We start from the raw sequence: 27,063 nt of genomic DNA on the forward strand, positions 1-27,063 counted from the left end.
CAATCGCTTTGACGCTACGACCTAAAGAAAGGGGGACTTGATCAACTTGGCTTCGAAACAACATCTACAATTTCTTGCACCTTCCTGTGTAATGCTCCAAAATTTGCAATCAAATAGCTGAATAATTGTGTCATTCCTAGTTAATTTCCTAATCAAATGTCATCACGTTGTGGCATTGTTCAATAAAACTTATTTTTACCTTGATTATCCTTATGAATTCATTCTTTGTTTCTTTCCATTTTTAAACCAATGTTATCTTTACCTTTTACATTATTATAGCCATACCAATTGTTTTCCTCTGCCACAACCGTACCTACCCGCGAAAAAATCTAATGTCTCTTATGTTTCTACTTGTTTAAATGTTCTCCGGAGCACTTGCACCTCGGTCTGGCTTTGTCTAATGGTTGAGATAGGGAATGATTGTACGTCTAAATTTATATACGGTGGTCTTACCAGAGTAAGTTACAATAAATCCATCATAATCTCATAATCCATCATCCATACATTATTCCTGAAATTGTGGCACTATTTCTTAGTTGGTAATTTTCATTAAACCATGCTTTCAAAACATGAAAAATCCCTCTGAAAATCATTTTGCATATAAAAGGTAAGGAGTATTAAAAGCCAAGCTTTCATTACCATCGCCTATTAATTTTAACATGGATAGTATTCATATTATCTGGAATTTTTCATTTTCTTAAAGATTCACACTTTATTAATGTCTTTTTGGTAACTTTGTCAAAATTAAGAAATACTGGAATAACGAATAAGTTCATGTTAATCTTTGAAAGAGACGATTTTTTTTTATTACCAAGGAAGGTTAAAAGACTAGTTTATTACTAGTCTTTTAATCAGCACTAATTGCTAGAAATCAGTACTGATTAAGACTTCATCAGAAAAGTGCCACAGATTCTTTTTCAGTTTTGTGGCAACGATGGTAGTGACCATCCCCTCAATTGGTTGAAACATAGTCTGTAGTAGGGTTTTTAGACCTTCCGAGCAGAACTTTTAGAATCTCAGGGAGGCTTTGAGCAGCTTAACGTGGATGAAATCATACCCCCAGAGTCGACCAGACGAAGTGAGATTGAATGAGCTCGTACATATCTCTATAATTTCAAATGCTATGTTGGATTCTGACGATATTTGAAGAAACTTTGACAAAAATCGAGAAGTTTTGTATAAAAGCATTAACAGTGTTAAGTAAGAAGCGTTGATATTGTGTAATTTTGCATCTAATCCAGAGTTTAGCAAGGCTCATTATTAGGACTCTGTTATTTGGTTTAAACTGTTTGTTGTAGCACAGTAATGGAGAACTTAGTAATAAACATTTACATATGAATGCTCAAATACAGTCACCATTCCAATTGTTCTTCATGTTTCAATTTGGGCCTGATTGATGAGACATCACCAGGAAGTATGAATTCTGTTTTTTCTATTAATCGGACCAGAATTGTCTAATTTAAGTGCAGAAAAGGTCAGTCCCTAAAAATATTTTAGCCTACCTTCTCAAAAAATAATGAAAATCAGTTCAAAGAAATTATCAGTGGACTGATCTTGCCGCTTTGGGAATTCATGTACTGTCACCCGCCTTGAGTGACAGACTAGCCGAGAAAAGGTAACTAAGTTCTTGTGATATTGTGCACTTGTGCACCAAGTCTAAGGAGTGAGAAACAAGCTGAAATCTACTGAGCTGCATCACAATCAGAACTGCAGACTAAGCTGCAGAAAACAAGCTGCATCTACTGAGTGATGATTTCTTTGGACTTAAATTCATAACATCAGGGAGAAACCTGGATTGCAAGGAGCCAAGGCCTTCCCACTGGCTTGTGGATATTCCATATCTCATCAAGAATTTTGAGACGAAGGTCATCCGGCACAAGAAAGTTTTATAGTCTTAACTTTCGGGTTATCAACGGGCAAAAAAAAGGGTTTTGAATAAGGAGTTTGGTCGGATTAGATGAAAATCAAACTCCTATTTATATCTGCTCATGATATTGTAAATTCAACATCGAAAAATCGGCTTAAAGTTATGAATTAAATAGCCAGGTTTAAACTTGGATTTACTTTAAATTTAAAAAACTGGCTTGCCTCACTAGTAGAAGTAAAATTCTATTTTATGAGCTTTTTATATTTTGGAAAGTAGTTGAGCTAAGTGAACGAAACTCTCGGGCATGCATCCAGAGCCTTAATTATCTTACGAGAAGATATTTTGAAGCACTTTCCTCAACCCCTTCTCCTTTCAGAGGGTACTGAACTTTGATGATCTGTAAAAATCTTTGTGTTACAAAAATGAAAGCTAACGAAATAGATGTTCTGCTCAAGCGAGACACAAGCAAATTCGTTCTTTGCTCATTTAAATAAAAAGAACAAGTTTTTTTAACTGAAAGTAAGGAGCAACATTAAACTTAAAACGAACAGAAATTATTCCGTATATGAAAGGGGCTTTCCCCTCCTCAACGCCTCGCTCTTTACGCTCAAGTCTTATTGTTTTTAAAAACAAAATTGTGAGACACAGTCAAACTTTAGCGTAAAGAGCCAGGCGTTAAGAAGGGGACAGCCCCTTTCATATACGGAATAATTTCTGTTCGTTTTAAGTTTTAATGTCGCTCCTTACTTTCAGTTAAAACAAACTTTTTTTTTTATTTCTAAACGTTTTTGAATTAATGCTGCTTTGATTTTCGCTCACCGTTCATGAATAATTAAAACGAAACTTGTATATTAATTTTACTTTTTTTTGGCTAAATGGCTTTCTCGAAACTTTGATCTGACGTAACTTAAGTAACGAACTTCTATATTCATATATTTTTATTACGTTAAAGTTCAAAGTCCTCTTAAGGGGCTAGCGTAAAGTTCTCTACGCTATAGTTCAAATTTTGTTCCAGTTCTTTAAGAATGACCCCTTAATCACAAAGGCCGTTAATTAATAGCTCTGATGAAAGTACAAAAAATTCTTTAGCGTAAAGAGCGAGGTAATGACTAGGGGGCGACCCGATCATATATGTAATAATTGCTGTTTGTTTTAAATTTTGATGTTGCTCCTTACTTTCAGTTGAAAAATTGTTTTTTTTTTAATTTAATTTCTGATTGTTTTTTTTAAAATAATGCTGGGGCCTAGTTGCCCTCCATTTTTTTGAGTCACTTAAACGGAAATTTTAATTTCCGTTTGAATGAGCCCTCTTGTTGTGTTCTAGGACCATTGGGTCGATACGATCACCCCTGAAAAAAACAACAACAAATAAACACGTAACTGTGCTCTTTATCTCGACAAAAATACAAAATCCCACAGTTTTGCAGATAGGAGCTTGAAACTTCTATAACAGGGTTCTCTGATACGCTGAATCTGAAGGTGTGATTTTCATTAAAGTTCTATGACTTTTAGGGGGTGTTTCCCCCTTTCATCGAAATAAGGCACATTTTCTCAGGCGCCTAACTTTTGGTAGGCAAGACTAAACTTGATGAAGCTTATATATTTGAAATCAGCGTAAAAATTCGGCTTTTACTTACAGTTCGTTACCACGAACTGTTTGTTACCAATTTATGAGGCTTTGAATGTCTATAAATTTGTTCCTTGGGAAAATCCTTGATATGACTTTAACTTCTGCCGAAATAACAGGAGTTATATTTCAAAAACTGAAGCCAATGAAAAAAGAGATAGAAAACTTAAACTAAACGGAAAACGTTGATTTGTTAGAATTTTCATGGTTCGAAGTCTTTAAGCCCCCCTCCCCCTATAGATGGACATAATATCTTGGTAATACCTTCCCGGGATAAATTTTTGGCCCTCATACAAGAAGTATTGTTTTGTCTCTTAACCCTCCCATCGTCCTCTGGATACAAGGTCTAGGAACTTAGCCATGGAGGTAAATTATTCATAAAGATAATTATTCGTTTGGGGTTGGATGATTTGTTGTGTTCGAGCTCTCTGTTTCAAGTTCCATATGGGGGTAAGATGAAAATGTTTATATGGGAGTTTTATTACCGTTATCTGGGAACGAAATAGGATCACTTAAAGGGCAATATGAGAGCCATTTGTAAACAAATCAACGGATAGATAAAACTGCATGCTAGTCTTTAAAGAAAATATATAGCAGCGTTATATACAACATGCACTGTATGTGGAGTTTTCATACACTCCATACATTAGAAAGTCTCTAAGGGTGAAAATTAATGAATTTATACATATATGAGTTGTGGGTCCAGGCGTATTCTCCCTAGTGTTTTGAACCTTGCCGAAAATCCCCCCCCGGAAAATTCCCACCAATATTCCCCCTGGATAATTCCAGAATTCATTAGAAAGAGAATTGAAAATTATTCTTTGCTGTTGTAGTGTCTGTACTAATACTTGTTAATTGGTTGGCAACTTCCCGCTTTTTTAGTTTTCTGTTTGAGAATTATGGATTGTAAGGAACATTTTGGACGAGATTTGATTATCTAGTCAAAATTTTCAAACAATTGACCATCTTCCTTATCATTTCGTGAAAGTTCCAAATTAATATAGCCTACTGAAAATTTCCTGAGTTACGCCCTCTTGACAAGCCGTATACACATACCGTGTTTGTATTTAGTCCAAAACTCTCCTCAACATTCTCTGAAAGGGTCATTCGAATGCCCTTCGTCTTTTTGAAAAGTGTGTAAACATTGAACGAATTGCCTAACTTATGGTCCTTGCCCTGAGTACTTGGGGGGGGAGTATTTCCAAAGGTATAATTACATAACCTGTGTAAATATTATATTCACGTTTCTACTGGCAAAGAGGGGAAAAAGACGAGGCAGGGTCTCATGAGCCTTGTCAGGAAATTCGTGGGGATAGTTGGCATCAGCAACAAATAATTTTCAATTTCCCTTCTAATGAACATCTGGAATTTTTCGGGGGGGGGGATATTGGTGGGATTTATCCAGGAAGGGGGATACGCTGGCTCCCGCATGTTATTATTATGAACTGCTTAAAAATATTTCTTTCTTAGCTGTCTTTTGAATTCAAATTTTCCTATTTACGTTAAGCTAATACCCATGTCAGATGTTTATCCCAAATTACCCAAATTCCCTTTTATTTTGATCGTTTATTTCGTGTATAGTTTTTGGAAATTACCCCGTCCCCCGTATATTCTTCAAATATTATTAAATTTCTTGGAAGGATTGTTCTAGAAAAATTGTTCATTTTACTTGTTTACATATTTTTAGTGTTCCTCTAATCCCCCCTTTATCTTTGTTAAACATATTTTGTATTTACACCAAATTGTACCTCACTGTACACAACTTCATTAAACGTAACCCGAATCAACTTGGTCCTTACTAGAGCACTACTATTCCCCCTCCCCACCGCCTCAGCACCAATGATAAAGACGTTGACTGAAAATCCCACATTTTTCAACGGAAAAATCTTGCCAGACGATTTGATCCCCGCTGGAAGGAAATTATTCCCAATTTTTTTTTCCTGCTGAAAAACTCCCCCAGACAATCCCTCATGTATAAAATTCCCATGCGAAAAATGCCCATATGTTTCCCCACAACAAATACCATCTGTAAGCAATGGACAAATTATAACATTTAAAAATGCACTCCTGGGGTTCTCTGATTGTTTTGTAGCTAGGGAGGGAGGTAGATACCTCAAAGGGTACATTTCAATACCAAAATATCCCAGCTCTCAGTCATCAGATATATACAGCATTATTTATAAGGAAGAGACAAGGGGAGGAGGGAGGTAACAATTGATATATAATTCCCAGGGCCGTAGCCATAAGTTTTGTTTGGGGGGAGGGGCGCAAAAGACACTTTAAAAACACATCAAAAACGTGAAATTAAGATCTTAGAACGATTGTCACCGGTAAATCCAGAGAAAAAATGCGGTTTCGAATTTGACTTTCAACGAAGATCTCTAAGTTATTTATGTATTTATAGTGTCCGCATTATTTCCCGCTCCCCTACCCAAAGAAGATACTTTTGGATTCAACTTTCAATAATTTTGCGTAGCTGTTTGTGCATTAACACCTTGGGAGGGGGGGCTAATGCCCCCCCCCCCCCCCAGGAAGATTCTTCCGTCAAGGTGTGATTCATTCGTAAAGACAAACGTGTTTTCACTCTTCATTAGCAAATGTCAACTTTTTTTTACTGGTGAACCCCCAAGTTCTTGATTGATCAATATTGGTTACTCAACACAGCAAATTCTCTTAATTTGCTGCAATGCAATTTCCGTGTGGCCAGATTACATAAAAAAGAACAGGCTTATCTTATCTTCCAAAGAAACTCACGGAAAAATTCTCTCCATTGCCCGTATCAATCGTAATAAGCTTGTAATATCCGATCCTATATATTATATGAAATAATCTACTAATTCCAATTATCAACTTGACAACTCCACTAAATTTGATTTTTGCCATCTTTTATGCTATCTTACAACCTTTCAGTTATCACCTCCACGCAGCGAGGTTCTACTTTTCTCTCCCTGGTTCAAATGTAAGCCATTTTCGTTAATATGCTTCATAGTACAGTCGACTCTCGCTAAGTCGAAGTTCAGGGGACAAGAATATTTCTTCGAGCTACGTATAGTTCGAGTTATTGAGGTCCTTCTACATAAAATTCGACTTATAAAGGTGACGAGTTATAGAGGTAAGCCAAATAAAAATTCGAGTTATAGAGGTATAAAGTCGCTAAATTTGCTCCCTACAGCCACTACAAAGTTAAGAATAACTTTATTAGTGTATTATAGACTTGACTTTCAAATGGCAAGACTTGACTTTTGAATGTCAATACTAAATTTAGTTTGCTAGGAAATAGACACCTGAACATTAACAGAATACGATACAAAATATGTTTAACAGACACGGTGCAACCTGCATATCGGGATATCGACTAACAGAGGTCTGTTGAAAAAATCCGAGATACCGAGGTGAAGTTTGACTTATGGCAGTATAGTAAAAATTAAATGACTATTTATCTACGGAATTTCGAGTTACAGTAGTAATTTTCGGGTTACTTCGTCTTACAGAGATAAAATATAACTGCAAAATTATTTTGATCTATGCATGGTTTTTTCTTCGACCTATATTGTTTTTTTTCGAGGGAATTGAAAATAATTCGAGATATCGAGAATTTCGAGTTATCGAGAGTTAACTGTAGTATAGTCCTTCTTTTGAATTTGCTTACCTTATGTTCCTTCCGGTTTTTCTGGTAGGTAAACAGGTCATTACACCTTTGCCGAGAGATTAAACCAGTATTGTCTATAACTTAATTTACGTTGGTTAAACTTCCGATGGTTAAGAAAGCGTAACAGGTAATTAAAGTATGAGAAAATGGGATGCTATAATTAGAATGATTTTAAGTTGAAACATTGTGACGTAAAAATAACTCACTTATTTGCTTGCGTGTATAGGAATTCCCATGTTATTTTCGTGCTTGTATTTTGTGTTAAAATAAGTAGTTTTTATATCTTTTAAAAGAGCTTTAAGGGGTTTGAGAGACTCAGTTGCCTAATTCTGTGTGATATTAAACTTCCGATGGTTAAGAAAGCGTAACAGGTAATTAAAGTATGAGAAATGGGATGCTCTAATTAGAATGATTTTAAGTTGAAAAATTGTGACGTAAAAATAACTCAGTTATGTGCTTGCGTGTCTAGGAATTCCCATGTTATTTGCTTGCTTGTATTTTGTGTTAAAATATGTAGTTTTTATATCTTTTAAAAGAGCTTTAAGGGGTTTGAGAGACTCAGTTGCCTTATTCCGTGTTATTTTTCTTTACTTGTTTTACATTAAATACTTTTTTTTTTTGATAAATATGTAGTTTTTATATCATTTAAAAGAGTTTTAAGTGGTTGAGAGGCTCAGTTGCCTAATTCCGTGGGATTTTTCTTTACTTGATGGTCATTAAAAACGAAATTTTTGGGTTAAATAAGAATATTTTGTATCTTTTAAAAGAGATTTACGGGGTTTGAGAGACTCAGGGGCCTAATTCCGAGTGGTTTTCCTTTTCTTGATGGTCATTAAAAACGAAATTTTTGTGTTAAATAAGTTGATTTAATATCTTCTAAAAGAGCTTTCAAGGGTTTGAGAGACTCAGTTGCCTAATTCCGTGTGATTTTTCTTTACTTGATGTTCGTTAAAAACGAAATTTTTGTGTTAAATAAGTAGTTTTGTATCTTTTAAAAGAGCTTTACAGGGTTTGAGAGACTCAGTTGCCTAATTCCGTGTGATTTTTCTTTACTTGATGGTCATTAAAAACGATATTTTGTGTTAAATAAGTAGTTTCTGTATCTTTTAAAAGAACTTTACGGGGATTGAGAGACTCAGTTGCTGGATTCCATGTGATTTTTCTTTACTTGGTGGTCATTTGTTGTATCTTTTAAAAGAGTATTACAGGGTTTGAGAGACTCAGTTGCCTAATTCCTTGTGATTTTTATTTACTTGATGGTCATTAAAAACGAATTTTTTGTGTTAAATAAGTAGTTTTTGTATCTTTTAAAAGAGCTTTAAGGGGTTTGAGAGACTCAGTTGCCTGATTCCGTGTGGTTTTTCTTTACTTGGTGGTCATTAAAAACGAAATTTTTGTGTTACATAAGTAGTTTTTGTATCTTTTAAAAGAGCTTTACGGGGTTTGAGAGACTCAGTTGGCGGATTCCATGTGGTTTTTCCTTACTGTGTGGTCATTAAAAAAGATATTTGGGTGTAAAATAAGTAGATTTTGTATCTTTTAAAAGAGCTGTAATAGGTTTGAGGGACTAAGTTGCCTAATTACGTATGGTTTTTCTTTACTTTATTGTAATATAAAACTAAATTTTTGTGTTGTAGAAGAAGTTTTTGTATATATTTATATTGATATAAATTGATTGATATAATAAGTTTACTAATTAAGTGTGGTTTTACTTTACTTGGTGGTCATTAAAAACGAAATTTTTGTGTTAAATAAATAGTTTTTGTATCTTAAAAGAGCTTTACGGGGATTGAGAGACTCAGTTGCCGGATTCCATGTGGTTTTTCTTTACTTGATGGTCATTAAAAACGAAATTTTTGTGTTAAATAAGTAGTTTTGTATCTTTTAAAATAGCTTTACGGGGATTGAGAGACTCAGTTGACGGGTTCCGTGTGGTTTTTCTTTAATTGGTGGTCATTAAATACGAAATTTTTGTGTTAAATAAGTAGTTTTTGTATCTTTTAAAAGAGCTTTACGGGGATTGAGAGACTCAGTTGCCGGATTCCGTGTGGTTTTTCTTTACTTGTTGGTCATTAAAAAAGAAATTTTTGTGTTCTAGAAGTAGTTTTTGTATCTTTTATAAGAGCGTTTCGGGGTTTGAGAGACTCAGTTGCCTGAGTCCGTGTGGTTTTTCTTTACTTGATGGTCATTAAAAACGAAATTTTTGTGTTAAATAAGTAGTTTTTGTATCTTTTAAAAGAGCTTTAAGGGGTTTGAGAGACTCAGTTGCCTGATTCCGTGTGGTTTTTTATTTACTTTGTGGTCATTAAAAACGAAATTTTTTGTGTTAAATAAGTAGTTTTTGTATCTTTTAAAAGAGCTTTACGGGGATTGAGAGACTCAGTTTTACCTTGTCACAGTTACATTTTCTTGATTTTGCAAAGTTCATTTTTAATTTCTTTCGTTGAAATGCAAGAGTTGGAATATTTAAGTATTGTTTGGTTTTGGTTTACCTTGTCACAGTTACATTTTATTGATTTTTAAAAGTACATTTTGAATTTATTTCGCTGAAATTAAAGAGTTGGAATATTTCAGTAGTGTTTGGTTATGGTTTACCTTGTCACAGTTACATTTTCTTGATTTTTCAAAGTTCATTTTGAATTTCTTTCGTTGAAATGCAAGAGTTGTAATATTTCAGTAGTGTTTGTTTTTGGTTTAGATAGTAAGAGTTACATTTTCTTGATTTTTAAAAGCTCCTATTGAATTTCTTTCTCTGAAATGAAATAGTTGGAATAGTTCAGTAGTGTTTGGTTGTGGTTTACCTTGTCACAGTTACATTTTCTTGATTTTTCAAAGTTCATTTTGAATTTCTTTCGTTGAAATGCAAGAGTTGGAATATTTCAGTAGTGTTTGGTTGTGGTTTACCTTGTCACAGTTACATTTTCTTGATTTTTCAAAGTTCATTTTGAATTTCTTTCGTTGAAATGCAAGAGTTGGAATATTTCAGTAGTGTTTGGTTGTGGTTTACCTTGTCACAGTTACATTTTCTTGATTTTTCAAAGTTCATTTTGAATTTCTTTCGCTGAAATGCAAGAGTTGGAATATTTCAGTAGTGTTTGGTTGTGGTTTACCTTGTCACAGTTACATTTTCTTGATTTTTCAAAGTTCATTTTGAATTTCTTTCGTTGAAATGCAAGAGTTGGAATATTTCAGTAGTGTTTGGTTGTGGTTTACCTTGTCACAGTTACATTTTCTTGATTTTTCAAAGTTCATTTTGAATTTCTTTCATTGAAATGCAAGAGTTGGAATATTTCAGTAGTGTTTGGTTGTGGTTTACCTTGTCACAGTTACATTTTCTTGATTTTTCAAAGTTCATTTTGAATTTCTTTCGTTGAAATGCAAGAGTTGGAATATTTCAGTAGTGTTTGGTTGTGGTTTACCTTGTCACAGTTTCATTTTCTTGAATTTTTCAAAGTTCATTTTGAATTTCTTTAGTTTAAAAGCAATATTTTGAATATTTCTGTAGTGTTTGTTTTTGTATGAAATTTTCAGAGTTACATTTTCGTTTTTTTTCTGTTTTCATTTTGAATATCTTTGTGTTTATTTCTAGTGTTTGTATTTTTCTTTAGTGGTGTGGTTTACCTTGTCACTGTTACATTCTCTTGATTTTTCAAAGTTCATTTTGAGTTTCTGTCGTTGAAATGCAAGAGTTGGAATATTTAAGTAGTGTCTGTTTATGGTTTACCTTGTCACAGTTACATTTTATTGATTTTTTAATGTTCATTTTGAATTTAATTCTTTGAAATGCAAGAGTTGGAATATTTCAGTAGTGGTTGGTTATGGTTTACCGTGTCACAGTTACATTTTTATTTTGCTGAAATGCAAGAGTTAGAATAGTTCAGTAGTATTTGGTTGTGGTTTACCTTGTCACAGTTACATTTTCTTGATTTTTCAAAGTTCATTTTGAATTTCTTTCGTTGAAATGCAAGAGTTGGAATATTTCAGGAGTGTTTGGTTGTGGTTTACCTTGTCACAGTTACATTTTCTTGATTTTTCAAAGTTCATTTTGAATTTCTTTCGCTGAAATGCAAGAGTTGGAATACTTCAGTAGTGTTTGGTTGTGGTTTACCTTGTCACAGTTACATTTTCTTGATTTTTCAAAGTTCATTTTGAATTTCAGTAGTGTTTGGATGTGGTTTACCATGTCACAGTTACATTTTCTTGTTTTTTGAAAGTTCTTTTTGAATTTCTTTCGCTGAAATGCAAGAGTTGGAATATTTCAGTAGTGTTTGGTTGTGGTTTACCTTGTCACAGTTACATTTTCTTGATTTTTCAAAGTTCATTTTGAATTTCTTTCGCTGAAATGCAAGAGTTGGAATATTTCAGTAGTGTTTGGTTGTGGTTTACCTTGTCACAGTTACATTTTCTTGATTTTTCAAAGTTCATTTTGAATTTCTTTCGCTGAAATGCAAGTTGGAATACTTCAGTGTCACAGTTACATTTTCTTGATTTTTCAAAGTTCATTTTTAATTTATTTCGTTGAAATGAAAGAGTTGGAATATTTCAGTAGTGTTTGGTTGTGGTTTACCTTGTCACAGTTACATTTTCTTGATTTTTCAAAGTTCATTTTGAATTTCTATCTCTGAAATTAAAGAGTTGTAATATTTCAGTAGTTTTTTTTTGTTGATTACATTGTCACATTGACTTTTTATATTTATTTAAATTTTCTTTTTTTATTTAGTTAGCTTTAATTCTATAGTTGGTCTATTTAATTGTAACAGTTAAATTTTATTGATTTTTCAAAGTTCATTTTGAATTTCTTTCGTTGAAATGCAAGAGTTGGAATATTTCAGTAGTGTTTGGTTGTGGACACACCCACAGAGATGACACACACACATAGAAACGAGACACGCACAGACACGACACACAAACAGAGTCATAGTGAGAGAGATATCCAAAGAGTTGGGTTGACCTAGGTTCACTTAGAGTGGCGCGCCACTCTAAGTGAACCTAGGTCAAAATGAACTTGGTTCAAAATGAACTTTGAAAAATCAAGAAAATGTAACTGTGACAAGGTAAACCACAACCAAACACTACTGAAATATTCCAACTCTTGAATTTCAGCGAAAGAAATTCAAAATGAAATTTTAAAAATCAAGAAAATGTAACTGTTACATTGTAAACCACAACCAAACAATACTGAAATTCAAAATGAACTATGAAAAATCAAGAAAATGTAACTGTGACAAGGTAAACCACAACCAAACACTACTGAAGTATTCCAACTCTTACATTTCAGCGAAAGAAATTCAAAATGAACTTTGAAAAATCAAGAAAATGTAACTGTGACAAGGTAAACCACAACCAAACACTACTGAAATATTCCAACTCTTGCATTTCAACGAAAGAAATTCAAAATGAACTTTGAAAAATCAAGAAAATGTAACTGTGACAAGGTAAACCACAACCAAACACTACTGAAATATTCCAACTCTTGCATTTCAGCAAAAGAAATATGTAACTGTGACAAGGTAAACCGTAACCAAACACTACTGAAATATTCCAACTCTTGCATTTCAACGAAAGAAATTCAAAATGAACTTTGAAAAATCAAGAAAATGTAACTGTGACAAGGTAAACCACACCCAAACACTACTGAAATATTCCAACTCTTGCATTTCAACGAAAGAAATTAAAAATGAACTTTGAAAAATCAAGAAAAAGAAGCTTATAAACTTAAGTATAAAAACTCGATCATTTAATAAAAATAAAATCAAAATTAACTTTTAAATATATATAATATGTACCTATTACAATGTTAAACACAAAAAAACACTAATTAAATATTCCAACTCTTGCATTTCAACGAAAGAAATTCAAAATGAAATTTGAAAAATCAAGAAAATGTAACTGTGACAATGTAAAAAGAAAACAAAAACTCCTGAAAGATTCAAACTCTTTCATTTAATCGAAAGAAATTCAAAATGAACTTTTAAAAATCAAGAAAATGTAACTGTGACATGGTAAACCACAACCAAACACTAAAGAAATTCAAAATTAACTTTGAATAATCAAGAAAATGTAACTGTGACAAGGTAAACCACAACCAAACACTACTGAAATATTCCAACTCTTGCATTTCAGCGAAAGAAATTCAAAATGAACTTTGAAAAATCAAGAAAATGTAACTGTGACAAGGTAAACCACAACCAAACACTACTAAAATATTCCAACTCTTGCATTTTAACGAAAGAAATTCAAAATGAACTTTGAAAAATCAAGAAAATGTAAGTGTGACAATGTAAACCACAACCAAACACTACTGAAATATTCCAACTCTTGCATTTCAGCAAAAGAAATTCAAATGAAAATTGAAAAAATCATGACAATGAAAATGTGAAAAGTTAAACCAAAACCAAACACTTCTGAAATATTCCAACTCTTACATTTCGATAATAGAAATTGAAAATCAATTTTGAAAAATCAAGAAAATGTGACTATGACATGGTAAACCACAATAAAACACTACTGAAATATTTCAACTCTTGCATATCAACGAAAGTTCAAAATGAACTTTGAAAAAATCAAGAAAATGTAACTGTGACAAGGTAAACCACAACCAAACACTACTGAAATATTCCATCTCTTGCATTTCAACAACCTACATAAACATATAACAAGTATCTATAAATAAAAATTATCGGTGACAAGGTCACCCACCACCACACACTACTGAAATAGTGCAACTCTTGCATTTCAACGAAAGAAATTCAAAATGAACTTTGAAAAATCAAGAAAATGTAACTGTGACAAGGTAAACCAAAACCAAACACTACTGAAATAGTCCAACTCTTGCATTTCAACGAAAGAAATTCAAAATGAACTTTGAAAAATCAAGAAAATGTATCTGACAAGGTAAACCCCAACCAAACACTACTGAAATATTCCAACTCTTGCATTTCAGCGAAAGAAATTCAAAATGAACTTTGAAAAATCAAGAAAATGTAACTGTGACAAGGTAAACCACAACCAAACACTACTGAAATATTCCAACTCTTGCATTTCAACGAAAGAAATTCAAAATGAACTTTGAAAAATCAAGAAAATGTAACTGTGACAAGGTAAACCACAATCAAACACTACTGAACTATTCCAACTCTTGCATTTCAGCGAAAGAAATTCAAAATGAACTTTGCAAAATCAAGAAAATGTAACTGTGACAAGGTAAAACTGAGTCTCTCAATCCCCGTAAAGCTCTTTTAAAAGATACAAAAACTACTTATTTAACACAAAAAATTTTGTTTTTAATGACCACCAATTAAAGAAAAAACAACACGGAATCAGTCAACTGAGTCTCTCAAACCCCTTAAAGCTCTTTTAAAATATAAAAAAACTACTTATTTAACACAAAAATTTTGTTTTTAATGACCATCAATTAAATAAAAACCACAAGTAATCCGGCAACTGAGTCTCTCAAACCCCGTAAAGATCTATTAAAAGATACAAATACTACTTATTTAACACACAAATTTCGTTTTTAATGACCATAAAGTAAAGAAAAACCACACGGAATCCGGCAACTGAGTCTCTCAATCCCCGTAAAGCTCTTTTAAAAGATACAAAAACTACTTATTTAACACAAAAATTTCGTTTTTAATGACCAACAAGTAAAGGAAAACCCCACGCAATACGGCAACTGAGTCTCTCAATCCCTGTAAATCTATTTTAAAATATAAAAAAACTACTTATTTAACACAAAAATTTCGTTTTTAATTACCATCAAGTAAAGAAAAACCACACGGAATCCGGCAACTGAGTCTCTCAATCCCCGTAAAGCTCTTTTAAAAGATACAAAAACTACTTATTTAACACAAAAATTTCGTTTTTAATGAGCACTAAGTAAAGGAAAACCATACGGAATTAAGCAACTGAGTCTCTCAAACCCTGTAAAGCTCTTTTAAAAGATACAAAAACTACTTATTTAACACAAAAATTTCGTTTTTAATGACCACCAAGTAAAGAAAAATCACACGGAATTAGGCAACTGAGTCTCTCAATCCCCGTAAAGATATTTTAAAATTTACAAAAACTAATTATTTAAAAAAAAAATTTCGTTTTTAATGACCACCAAGTAAATAAAAAACACACGGAATCAGGCAACTGAGGCTCTCAATCCCCGTAAAGCTCTTTTAAAAGATACAAAAACTGCTTATTTAACACAAAAATTTCGTTTTTAATGACCACCAAGTAAAGAAAAACCACACGGAATCAGGCAACTGAGTCTCTCAAACCCCTTAAAGCTCTTTTAAAAGATACAAAAACTACTTATTTAACACAAAAATTTCGTTTTTAATGACCATCAAGTAAAGAAAAATTACACGGAATTAGGCAACTTAGTCTCTCAAACCCTGTAAAGCTCTTTTAAAAGATACAACAAATGACCACCAAGTAAAGAAAAATCACATGGAATCCAGCAACTGAGTCTCTCAATCCCCGTAAAGCTCTTTTAAAAGATACAAAAACTACTTATTTAACACAAAAATTTCGTTTTTAATGACCACCAAGTAAAGAAAAATCACACGGAATTCGGCAACTGAGTCTCTCAAACCCCCTAAAGCTCTTTTAAAAGATACAAAAACTACTTATTCAACACAAAAATTTCATTTTTAATGAACATCAAGTAAAGAAAAAACACAAGGAATTAGGCAACTGAGTCTCTCAATCCCCGTAAAGCTCTTTTAAAATATACAAAAACTACTTATTTAACACAAAAATTTCGTTTTTAATGACCATCAAGTAAAGAAAAATCACACGGAATTAGGCAACTGAGTCTCTCAAACCCTGTAAAGCTCTTTTAAAAGATACAACAAATCACCACCAAGTAAAGAAACATCACATGGAATCCAGCAACTGAGTCTCTCAATCCCCGTAAATCTCTTTTAAAAGATACAAACACTACTTATTTAACAAAAATTTCATTTTTAATGACCATCCAGTAAAGAAAAATCACACGGAATTAGGCAACTGAGTCTCTCAAACCCTGTAAAGATCTTTTAAAAGATACAAAAACTACTTATTTAACACAAAAATTTCGTTTTTAATGACCATCAAGTAAAGAAAAATCACACGAAATTAGGCAACTGAGTCTCTCAAACCCTGTAAAGCTCTTTTAAAAGATACAAAAACTACTTATTTAACACACAAATTTCGTTTTTAATGACCATCAAGTAAAGTAAAACCACACGGAATTAGGCAACTGAGTCTCTCAAACCCCTTAAAGCTCTATTAAAAGATAACAAAACTACTTATTTAACACAAAAATTTCGTTTTTAATGACCATCAAGTAAAGAAAAATCACACGGAATTAGGCAACTGAGTCTCTCAAACCCCTTAAAGCTCTTTTAAAAGATATAAAAACTAATTATTTAACACAAAAATTTCGTTTTTAATTAACATCAAGTAAAGAAAAATAACACGGAATTAGGCAACTGAGTCTCTCAAACCCCTTAAAGCTCTTTTAAAAGATATAAAAACTACTTATTTTAACACATAATACAAGCAAGCAAATAACCTGGGAATTCCTATACACGCAAGCAAATAACTGAGTTATTTTTATGTCACAATGTTTCAACTTAAAATCATTCTTATTTTAGCATCCCATTTTTCATACTTTAATGACTTTTTTCGCTTTATTAACCATCAGAAGTTTAACATTACTCAGACTTAGGCAACTGAGTCTCTCAAACCCCTTAAAGCTCTTTTAAAAGATATAAAAACTACTTATTTTAACACAAAATACAAGCAAGCAAATAACCTGGGAATTCCTATACACGCAAGCAAATAACTGAGTTATTTTTACGTCACAATGTTTCAACTTAAAATCATTCTAATTATAGCATCACATTTTCTCATACTTTAATTACCTGTTATGCTTTCTTAACCATCGGAAGTTTAACAAACGTAAATTAAGTTATAGACAATACTGGTTTAATCTCTCGGCAAAGGTGTAATGACCTGTTTACCTACCAGAAAAACCGGAAGGAACATAAGGTATGCAAATTCAAAAGAAGGACTATACTAACTGTATCACTGTTTAATGCAAGGTGTTAAATTCAGCGAGTCTGAAATTTTTGGGCCGCCCTTCAAAAAAAATTCACAAAATATTGATGGGAATGGTGGAGGATATTTATCAAAATAGGTAAATTTAGGTGCCGCTTCTCAACATATGCTACAAACTTTCCTGAAACTCCCTTTCCCACCCTTAACGCATAGGAGAAAACCAAAAGCGTGCTTAGAAAATGTCACTCACTTTCATTCACTGAATTGTCGACCAAAAACCTTGACTTGACTCTGACTAAAACTTATCCTGAAATTATTGCCAACGCGAACCAACTATAAAACATGTAAACACAAAATAGGTAGTTACCTCTCTCGCGGGCCAGTCGGACGCTGACCGATCTGGGGAAAGGTGAATTGAATGGGCGAATATTGCCCTCATTATCAATTCACCAGTTTTGGAAATCAGGCTGTGGTTTCGTTGACAGGCTAATGCAAAGCCGTTATTTCAAACAGTTCGTGGTAACGAAGTAACGAACTTTAGTAGTGAGCGAAGCGTCTCAATAATAAGCGAATCTCTATAAAACGGAATTTTTATATCAATAATACATCAAAAGAATCAGCTTGTTATACTAATTCCAGATATACAGGATTCACTAAGATTAATGCTACCCATCAAAAGATACGAACCTGAGAAAATCTGCCTGATTTTTTAAAAAGTGGGGTTTCACTCCCTAAAAGTCAAGGAACCTTAATGAAAATCAAACCATAAGATTCAGCGTATCAGAGAACCGTACTTTAGTTTCAAGCTTCTAACTACAAAAATTTGGAATTTAGTACTTTGTAGATCACAGATGCGTGTTTATTCGTTTTTATTCGTTTTTTTCCACAGGGGTGACCGTGTCGGACAACTGGTCCTCGAAGATTAACAGAGGGTTCATTCAAACGGAAATCAGAAGTTCTAGTGCCCTTTTTAAGTGACCAAAAAGATTGGGGGCAGCTAGCATCTCTCCCCTCTGAGCCCCTTCCTCCCAAAGTTGTCCGAACAAAATTTTGAGATAGCCATTTTTGTAGCATAGTTCAAAGGTCCAATAACTGCTTTTGGTGATAATATAACCCTCGACAGTCCATGGGGAAAGGGCTGTTACGCAATAAGGATGATATAAGGGGAATTGTTTCGAACCAATGGTCATTGAAGATCGGCAGAGGCTCAATTCGAACGGAAGTTAAAAGTTTTAGTGTCCTTTGAAGTCACCAAAAAGGCTGGAGGGCAGCTAGCCCCCATGCCCCATTTCCCCGAAGTCGTTCGATCAAAATTAGAAATAGACATTTCGTTCAGAATAGCGGTTTGGTCCAATAAATATACCTTTGAGGATAACATGACCCACCACAACCCCTGGGGAAAGGGCTGTAAGTAGTGAAATTTGCTCATGTTGGTCATTTAGCCTTGTGGTAGAGCGTTCGTCTGGAAATCGAGAGGCTCAAAAACCGGCTGTTTTGTATATTTTTTCCCCGAAAAAATGAAGAGTTATAACTTGAATTTGGATATACAATAATATACTGGGGGGGGGGTGTCATTCCGGGAGAAAATTTTTAAGGAGGAGGATTTATGACATGATATGAAAACGTCATGTCGTTAGAGGATTTTCAGCAAGGATAGGATTTTCTGGGGGTATTCTCCAGGTGGATGGTGGGTATTTAACCTGAAAAGAGGGCTACTTTGAGCAATTTTTTGTGATGGATGGAAGCTTGATTTCTTGGTATTATTTGAAAAATGCTCAGAAATTAAATTAAAAAAAGTTGTTTTTTGACTAAAGTTTGACTTTTCGTCCCGAGTGTTTAAGAACGACTTCTGAAGCATAGGGCTCTTTAATTTGAATAAGAATCTCTTTTAAAAGTACAAAAGAACATTAGCATGTAGAGTGGGGCATTGAGGAAGGGTCAACCGCCTTTATATAGTCTAAGAAATAATAAATATACATAGGTCGGGCTAGCAACTGCAGTGACAAGGTCTATTTTGTTTGAAAGGAATATTAAGTTGGGAATCAAATGATATATTTCTTTAATTTGTATCTAACATACGTCCTATTAATAACATACCTAGGCTATTGTTCAAAGAAACAGCTATAACTTAGACAATATAGTGACCTTGAACCAAGTCTGGTAACAAAAGAGTAGCTTTATTTTATTCCTTATTCTGCACTATTTCAAAAAATAATTTTCACTTCCCTGGAAATTCGTTAATAGTCCAGGTAGGCTAATGCCTAAGGTTACATATTTATTAAAACGAACAAAAATTATTCCATAAATGAAAAGGGCTGCCCCCTCCTCAACACCTCGCTCTTTACGCTGATGTTTTTTTTATTACTTTATATGACAAAGAGTCAAATTTTAGCGTAAAGAGCGAGGCATTGAGGAGAGAGTAGCCCTTTTCATGTACAAAATAGCTTCTGTTTGTTTTAAATTTTAAAATCGCTGCTTATTTTCAGTTGAAAGAATATCTTTTTCTTGCCTTATTTACTCTGAGATTCAAATAGGTATCAATCACTTTAGAGTGTGGGGAGCCGATTAGGGACACAATTGAACTGAAGCATGTCTGATACACTAAAGAAATGTATATACTAAACATATTTGAGATTCGTCGAAAAACTCCTCCCCTTCCCTTGAAAGATTCGCTTAAAAACATGTTTTTTTCATGTTGTAACCTTCTCTTTCCGTTGAGAAGGAGAAGTTTATTTGATAGCAAAAATAAGTTAGTCGTGAATATATTTACGCCTCTTCGTTTTTTTCATGCCTTAAATTTTTAATTCGAGTATTTCTGCAAAATATATACTGATAGAAACGGGAACTTATCATATAGCTGCTTAGTATTTATGGCCGTTTATCTCGATGATCTCGATGGCCGATGATCTCGTTTATGGCCGAATTATGGCCGATGATCTCGTTTATGGCCGATGATCTCGTTTATGGCCGAAAAGCAATTGAATATGATATGATAGTAATTGCAGAGATTCCACAGGGCAATGGCAACAAAGAAAATAATAACAACAATTAACAGATAATTGAACATTTCAACAACCTCAACAAATTACAAAAAAAGCAGTCTATAATACGCTACAATTTTCAACATGCTTCATACTTACAGAAATCTTCCCAGACGTCCCATAGCATCATAACTTTCATTCTCATCACAGTAAACGACCACTCTTCATCCTATGTCACACCTTCGAAGGTACTTTTATTTAAATCTTTCAATGCTTCCCACTCGGACATCACGTTATGTCACATCTTAGGCATCAATATAGACCCTCATTTTTCGTAACATTAATTATGTACTTTCTTCTTTCGCTAAGAGCAAATAATCACTTCTTACTTCAGAAGCCTACCTTAAAATATACGCTTTAAAAGAGCTTTTAAAATAGTAGATTGTCTCAAAGTCTCCTTCTTCCGGCTCCATTGTGGACCCTCATTTGAGTAGCCCACCTTAACCTTGTGTTCCCACTGGTGCGTTTTTTTTTTAACGCAAAACGGCTCACGGATAGCAGATGCAGGAAAATCGCAAAATGTTCACACAGAAACGGTTCAATACAACCGTTGAAGTGCAAAATATATTCTGAGATATTTAAAAAGCATATACATAGGATTAGGCTAAGTCAGGTTCTAGAAGCCAAGAAAAATACTCAAAGGACTAACCTGTATTAGCCTAGGCTAACTGTGCACAATGAAAAATATAAGTCTTATCTTCTTGGCTCCTTTCCCTGGAAATATCCCCCCAGGACTCGCCTATTAAAATTTTGTGTTAAAAGGACAGGACCCTCATGTTGTTTGTCAATTGTTAATGGGAAACTTTTGATAAACATGTTTAGTTTACAGGTTACTTGCAATTTATGGTTCTACAAAACTTTCAATTCAAAATAACTTGCACCAAAAAAACGGAGAAAATTTGACGGGTCACGCAAAAACTGCCGTTTTTGCTTGAAATCGCATCAGTGGGAACCCAGGCTGAAACAAACCTTTTAAATCTACCCCTCAGAATAATAAATTCTCCCCTTGCTCCCTTCTTCCCGAACCTGGTACATCTTTCTTTGCTTACCAAATTCTTTGATCCCTCAAAATATTTAATTTTTTTTAAATGCCACCAATTTCCGTATGCAAACCTTTATTTAATATTAGTTTTGTTGATAATCATAGTAATTTGTTTTTCAGGTGGATGAATTCATCCGACATCATCAAAATCATGCTGTTGTAGAAATAAACTTATCAGACACTGATAATGGGACGGATGTTATCGTCCGGTTAGAGATTATAAGAGGAAAATCCCCACAGTGGGTCATCAATGGTGTGAGGAGGAACAAAAATGAGGTTGGTGTAACTGTTTAAGTGAATTCAAAGGCTCTTGAAATATTGACATACCTTTTTCCTATTTATTTGGGTAAAGATCATGGTTCCAGCGGCAGCTGTAACCTAGTAAAGGACAAACCGGCCCATAGTAACCAAAAATTAAAAAAAACGTATTTAAAAAAAAACTAGCAAGTGAGAAAAATTTCTGTTTCCGGCTGATTCAGAAACGCAAACCATCATCTGATTTAGTCCTAATAGTAAAATTGGAAAATAAGTTAGAGGTAATTTCGAAAATAGCCTGAATTCCCTACAAAATGGCTTTGGATCAAAACAGAAGGTACACTATTGGAATCACCATAGCCGGAAATCTTATACAGGAATCTTACAGTCCCCTGGCTTGAACAATAAGGAAAACCACTTTTTTGCATGGGTAGAACTGATGTGTCGTTTTTGTTTTCGTTTTGTTTCCACTGCTTGCAGGGCAGTGGAACATCATAGAGAGCTGTTTAAGGGGCTGATTTTAAAAGAAATTGCTACATCTATTTACTTTTGTAATTAAAAAGACAATGTTAAAAAAAAATTACAAAAAGCTGCATCTTCACACACAAGATGATGAATGACGTCCTAATCATAGGTTTCAACCATAAATGGCGTTATAGTATGTTATGACGGAAGTTGCGATCGGTGCTCGTTCTTTACTATATCGAGCTAAGAAAAAGCGTGTGGCTTTTTAAAGTGTGTGATCATTATACAAGATCCTGGTCTCATTAATAGACAGGAGGCAATGTTAATTGGTTTAAATTTGTTTGTGTTTGTAGTCTAACTAACTATATTCCTAATGATGAGTTTGGTAGCTATCAGCTATCCAAACCGAAGACATCCCCCAAAACCATTTTGCGTAAGGTCCGATAGGGCTTATGAGAATATGACGTCTGGCAAGCTGTGAAAATTCTGGCCTCTATTTGCCAATGAGTTTCGTCATTTGGGTTAGAATTTCTTTTACTTTTTACTTTGGTTACAAAAAAAAAACTAATTTAGTTTACAAAGCCAAGTTTACAAAAAATACCAGGGGACTGAACTTTATTTAATGAAGCAAATTTTAGACATAAAAACGGTGTCTGGTATATTCCCCCTCCCACGGAAAATCCCCCTCCTCTTCCTATGGACTTGCAATTACCCCATAACCTGATTCTCACAAGAAAAAACCTTTTTTTGTAATTTTTCTAGACTTAGTTGTATTAACCTTCATTTTATTTTCTTGCCTAGTCAATTCGCGAATTTGTACCCCTGAAGTATATAAAGAGAATCGAACTTATTAAACTACTTTACTAAAAACCCAATCCTAAATAACACTATTTTAATTAGAATATCTGGCTAAGATCACTCAAAGTTCAGTTGACCTGTTCTGCCAACCTGCACGGCGGCTAATTATGTAAACAATCGCTTTATGTAGATTTGATACAAATAGGAGAAAATTAACCCAGGGTGGAACCTTTGAGAATAGTAATAACGTGATTGATATTCACTCACCCAGGTCTAACTGTCAACCATCAGTTTTACGGTTGTTGTTTTTCCGGTTCTTGGGTCTTCTAAGTTCTTTTAGTAGACGATTTAAGAAAAATATATTAAGGGCTCTGGGAGGAAAAAACATAATTTTTCCAAATTCGTGAATTATCTCGATCGTTTTCTTACACCAGGAAATGTTACTGTGCAAATTTTCCGAAAAAAAAATTATCGTCCAGTTTTGTGACACTCAAAAATATAGAAAAATATAGAATATATACTAGGTAAAAGAGCCCACTTCGTGGGTTGTTTGTCTAGCTCTTGGTCTTTGTCTACATAGCTCTTGGAGTGGTAATTCAAAATAAAGACAATAAAATGAAAAACTGAGTTCAAGTCCTAAAAAATTTCATAGAAAGTTATTTACAGAATTACTAGAAAAGAAGTAACAACAAAAGGCTTAGACTTGGCGTGTTTTGGTTTCAGAAAGCTATTTGTTTATTACTTTAGTTTGATGAAAAGGTGTCATTTAATAGAAGGGAACCGTAAATGCTGCCACAGAGCAGGGAGGAGGGGGGAAAACCCCAAGGCCTTGCCTCAAAGGGACTTAGTGTGACATTTTTTCCCCTTTTCAAAATCAAGAATATATCTTTCAAGCTTCATTTCTTACAAAATCTGGGGAGTAGTGGGGTGCAAAGAAATATTTCCGAGAGGTCCAGTCATGGCTTTCAATTTACTTCACTGGCACTAGAACAGTCATAACAAAGAATGCAGAAAAGTGCCTAAAACGCATTCGTGTCAAACAAGTTTTTTAAGTTATTGAATTTTTGGCTATTACGGGCTGAACTTCGTTCTTTACTAGGTTGCAGCACTGTATACCGTTGCGTCTTCTTTTTCCAAATATGATACACATTTCATAACACGCGTATAGGGTCTGAGCAAATACGTCAAAAGCTTAGTTCAGTTGCTGCCTGGCAAAACACAGGTTTTTCCATAAACATACCGTGATGTATACGTCAGAATCGCGCATGCGCGATGGCGGACATTTGAAACATTTGAAAAAAACCCCACAAAAACTGTCAAGTGAGGAAGAATCTCCATTTGAAGCTAATTCATGAATGATAACTATTTTTTACCTTAATTTTAATGGTAAAACTTTATTATGAATACAAATTTGTTAGTATTTTGAAAAAAAGCCTGAGGCCCCTCGAAAATGGTGTCGGATTAGAATGAGAAGTAGACTATTTGAATCACTACGGATGAAAACTCCATATAGGAGAATTACAACCCCTTACCTTGAACAACAAGGAAAACCACTTTCACATGAGAATAAAATATATGTCTCCTTTCACTAGGAGTGGTTGTACTGATCCAGTGGTCGTAGTATGTTCTGAGAGGGCTCATTTGAAAGGAACTTGCCACATCTAATGCGTTTTGTAAATAATTTTCGAAACACGTTTTTACATTTTCGGTTGCTACGGTCTAGGGTTTGCTCTTTACTAGGTCGCATTTGACGCTGGGACCATGCTAAAAATTCTTTTGTTCCTTTCTTCCAGTTTTACTTTGTTCTCCTTTGTTTTTTTACCTCCTTGGTTAGGTACATAAATGCCACATCACTCTTTACTATAAGTCGAATGATCCCTCTTCTAATTTTCTGCGACCACACCTTCTTATATACGAAGCTGTGGGTTAAAAAAAAATAAAGTAATGCATAGGGTCTTTTCTATTAAATATCATAGGATCTTGATCTTTCTTTTTCCTGTTGTTCATTATAAAGTTGTTCCATCCATGAGTATGACATTATTTTATATGTTTTCCCCAGAATTTGTCTGTTTTTTTTTTCGAATAATATAACACAAAGGAAAAAGCCTTTTACTTTTTCTTAGCTGGAGCCAAGTAAAGAACGAACCACATTGTCAATAATAGTTGTTATTTTTTGTCAATAATTGTACCTTATTTTACTGCTATCAGTTTTACCTAAGCCGCTTAAAAGTAAAAATAACTTTTCGAAATTTAGGTGTGTTACATCATCTCTTGTCAAGAGATGTGTGTGTTATATCATATGAGGGTGCAGTTTTTCCCTTGCGGAAATCGTTCAGAATGAGGACTTTAATTCTTCTGTATGGGGATTTTGTCTGTGTTTTGGCTACAGCGACGCAGTTTTCATTTCAATCCTACATCATTTTTGAGGTGTTTCAGACTGTTTTTCGAAATTCTTATTAGTTTGTTTTCACAATAAGTTTTTACTATTAAGATTAATGGGGAAAAAACGGTTATTATTCCTGAATCCTCTCTAAATGGTAATTCTTCCTCACTTAATAGTTTTTTGTTTTTTTTTCAAAACGCGTTTTTAAAATCTTCAGTTACTATGGGCAGCTCGTTCTTCACTTTGTTGCTTCAAATGTTGTCATAAACAGGTTTTCAGAGTAATTCTTGTATTATAAATTAAAAAAAAACAAAACAAATGACTTCACCGTTCAACAGATATCAGAAAAACATTTCACTAAAATCAGTTATTTATCAACAACAACCGAAAATTAACCAACCACTATGCATTTATAAAAAATTAAACTCTAATAAACACAATTTACAAAAAAAAAACAAAAAAAGGAAAAGAAAAAGAGGACACATCAGTGCTCCCCATGTAAAAATATGATTTTTCTTGTTGTTGAAGGGGGTCGAAGGACCGTTTTCCTGATTCGATTTATAATCAGTCAGGCAAGAGCGGATCCAGGATTTTTGTTCCGGGGGGGGGGGGGTGTTTTACTAATTTTCGACTTGGTTTTCGACTAATTCTTACTAAGATTTTACTAATTTTCGACTAATTTTCAACTCAGTCAAAAATTTCGGGGGGGGGGGGGTTCAAACTGGGTAACCCCCCCCCCCCCCATGGATACGGCCTTGTAGTCAGGAATTATTAAGAAATCGTCCTTAACGATTAGTCTACCCATTAAAAACCTTTAGGTAAAAGCTCTAAAGTTCTAAGTCTAAAATTAAAAAAAAAAGGTTTGTAGGGAAAAGATGTCCAATAATCTTTATTCCAAGATATTCTGTTACTAAAATAAGATTTTTCTCCATATCGTTTTGATAATGCAGTAGGAAGTATTGCTGCAGCCAAAATAAATCCTGTATCTAGGACATTCAGACTTACTGGAAAGGAAAAATAAGTTAGGGCTATTTGCGAAAGCTGGATTTTGTTCAAGGATTTAAATTAGTGTCGGCACCGTTTCTGTTTTTGGCCAAAACACAAACGGTAAAAAACGGCAATAAAAAAACGGAACAGAAACGAAAACGGTGAAAAAAACGGAAATCCGTTTCTGTTTTTCCGTTTTTTTTACCGAAAAACAGACACGACCTGTTTTTACTTAAAAAACGGCCGTTTTAAAATATATTTATGTTTTTTTTTTCAGTTTCTTTAGATTTACGAGATTAACGCGAATATTTATTGATATAAATTAATAAAATTGAATAAATTTAAAAAAAGACCAAATATTGAAATGACCATATAGACTAAAATTTATCATTTAAAAACATTTGGAGTTCAAGTGATTTTGCAGTCATTCGTGTGCACTGCTTTCGCGTAAAGTACGCAGTAATACTAATTGCACTCTCACTGGGTACTGAAGTTGCAGGGACTGATATATGAATACATGCAATTTCACTTAACTCCGGGTAAGTGTAACAGTAATCAGACCAAAATTCTAGTGGATCAGAATTATTTTGTCCTGACCTTCGTCTCTCGCTCAAAAACACAGGAACCCTCTCCTCATATGCCCTGATAATATTTGCTGCCACGCGGTCAATGCTCATACTGTTGGCATTTTGCCTCGTAGAGTTCATCCGTAACCCAGTCGTGTCGAGAAACTTAGAAAACAAGCTGTGTTCTTGATCAAGAGTCTCTGGTGACCCTTGTCGGTTAGTCCCTGCCTTAGCATGAGCGACGTCAAAAGGAAATATTTGGAGTTAAATTGGATTGGATGGAGTTCTTCTGTGCTTCTCTGCTCGGAGATGAATTGCTGGAGAAGCGAGGAGATGGACTGACGA

The 27,063-nt window shown here is 33.9% G+C and overlaps 1 protein-coding gene across 1 annotated transcript in view; it reads left to right on the plus strand.

Moving 5' to 3' along the window:
• LOC148951539 (structural maintenance of chromosomes protein 5-like) overlaps window positions 1-27,063 on the plus strand; it is a 162,329-nt gene that overhangs the window by 23,464 nt on the left and 111,802 nt on the right. The window contains exon 3 of the mRNA XM_089090325.1: window positions 21,385-21,540. Within this exon, the coding sequence (XP_088946451.1) occupies window positions 21,385-21,540 (156 nt within the window). The remainder of the gene's footprint in view (window positions 1-21,384; window positions 21,541-27,063) is intronic.

Source organism: Artemia sp. Qi Xiang Cuo, chromosome 6 (assembly GCF_049724085.1).
Source record: "Artemia sp. Qi Xiang Cuo chromosome 6, ASM4972408v1, whole genome shotgun sequence".
NCBI classification, from domain to species: Eukaryota; Metazoa; Arthropoda; class Branchiopoda; order Anostraca; family Artemiidae; genus Artemia; species Artemia sp. Qi Xiang Cuo.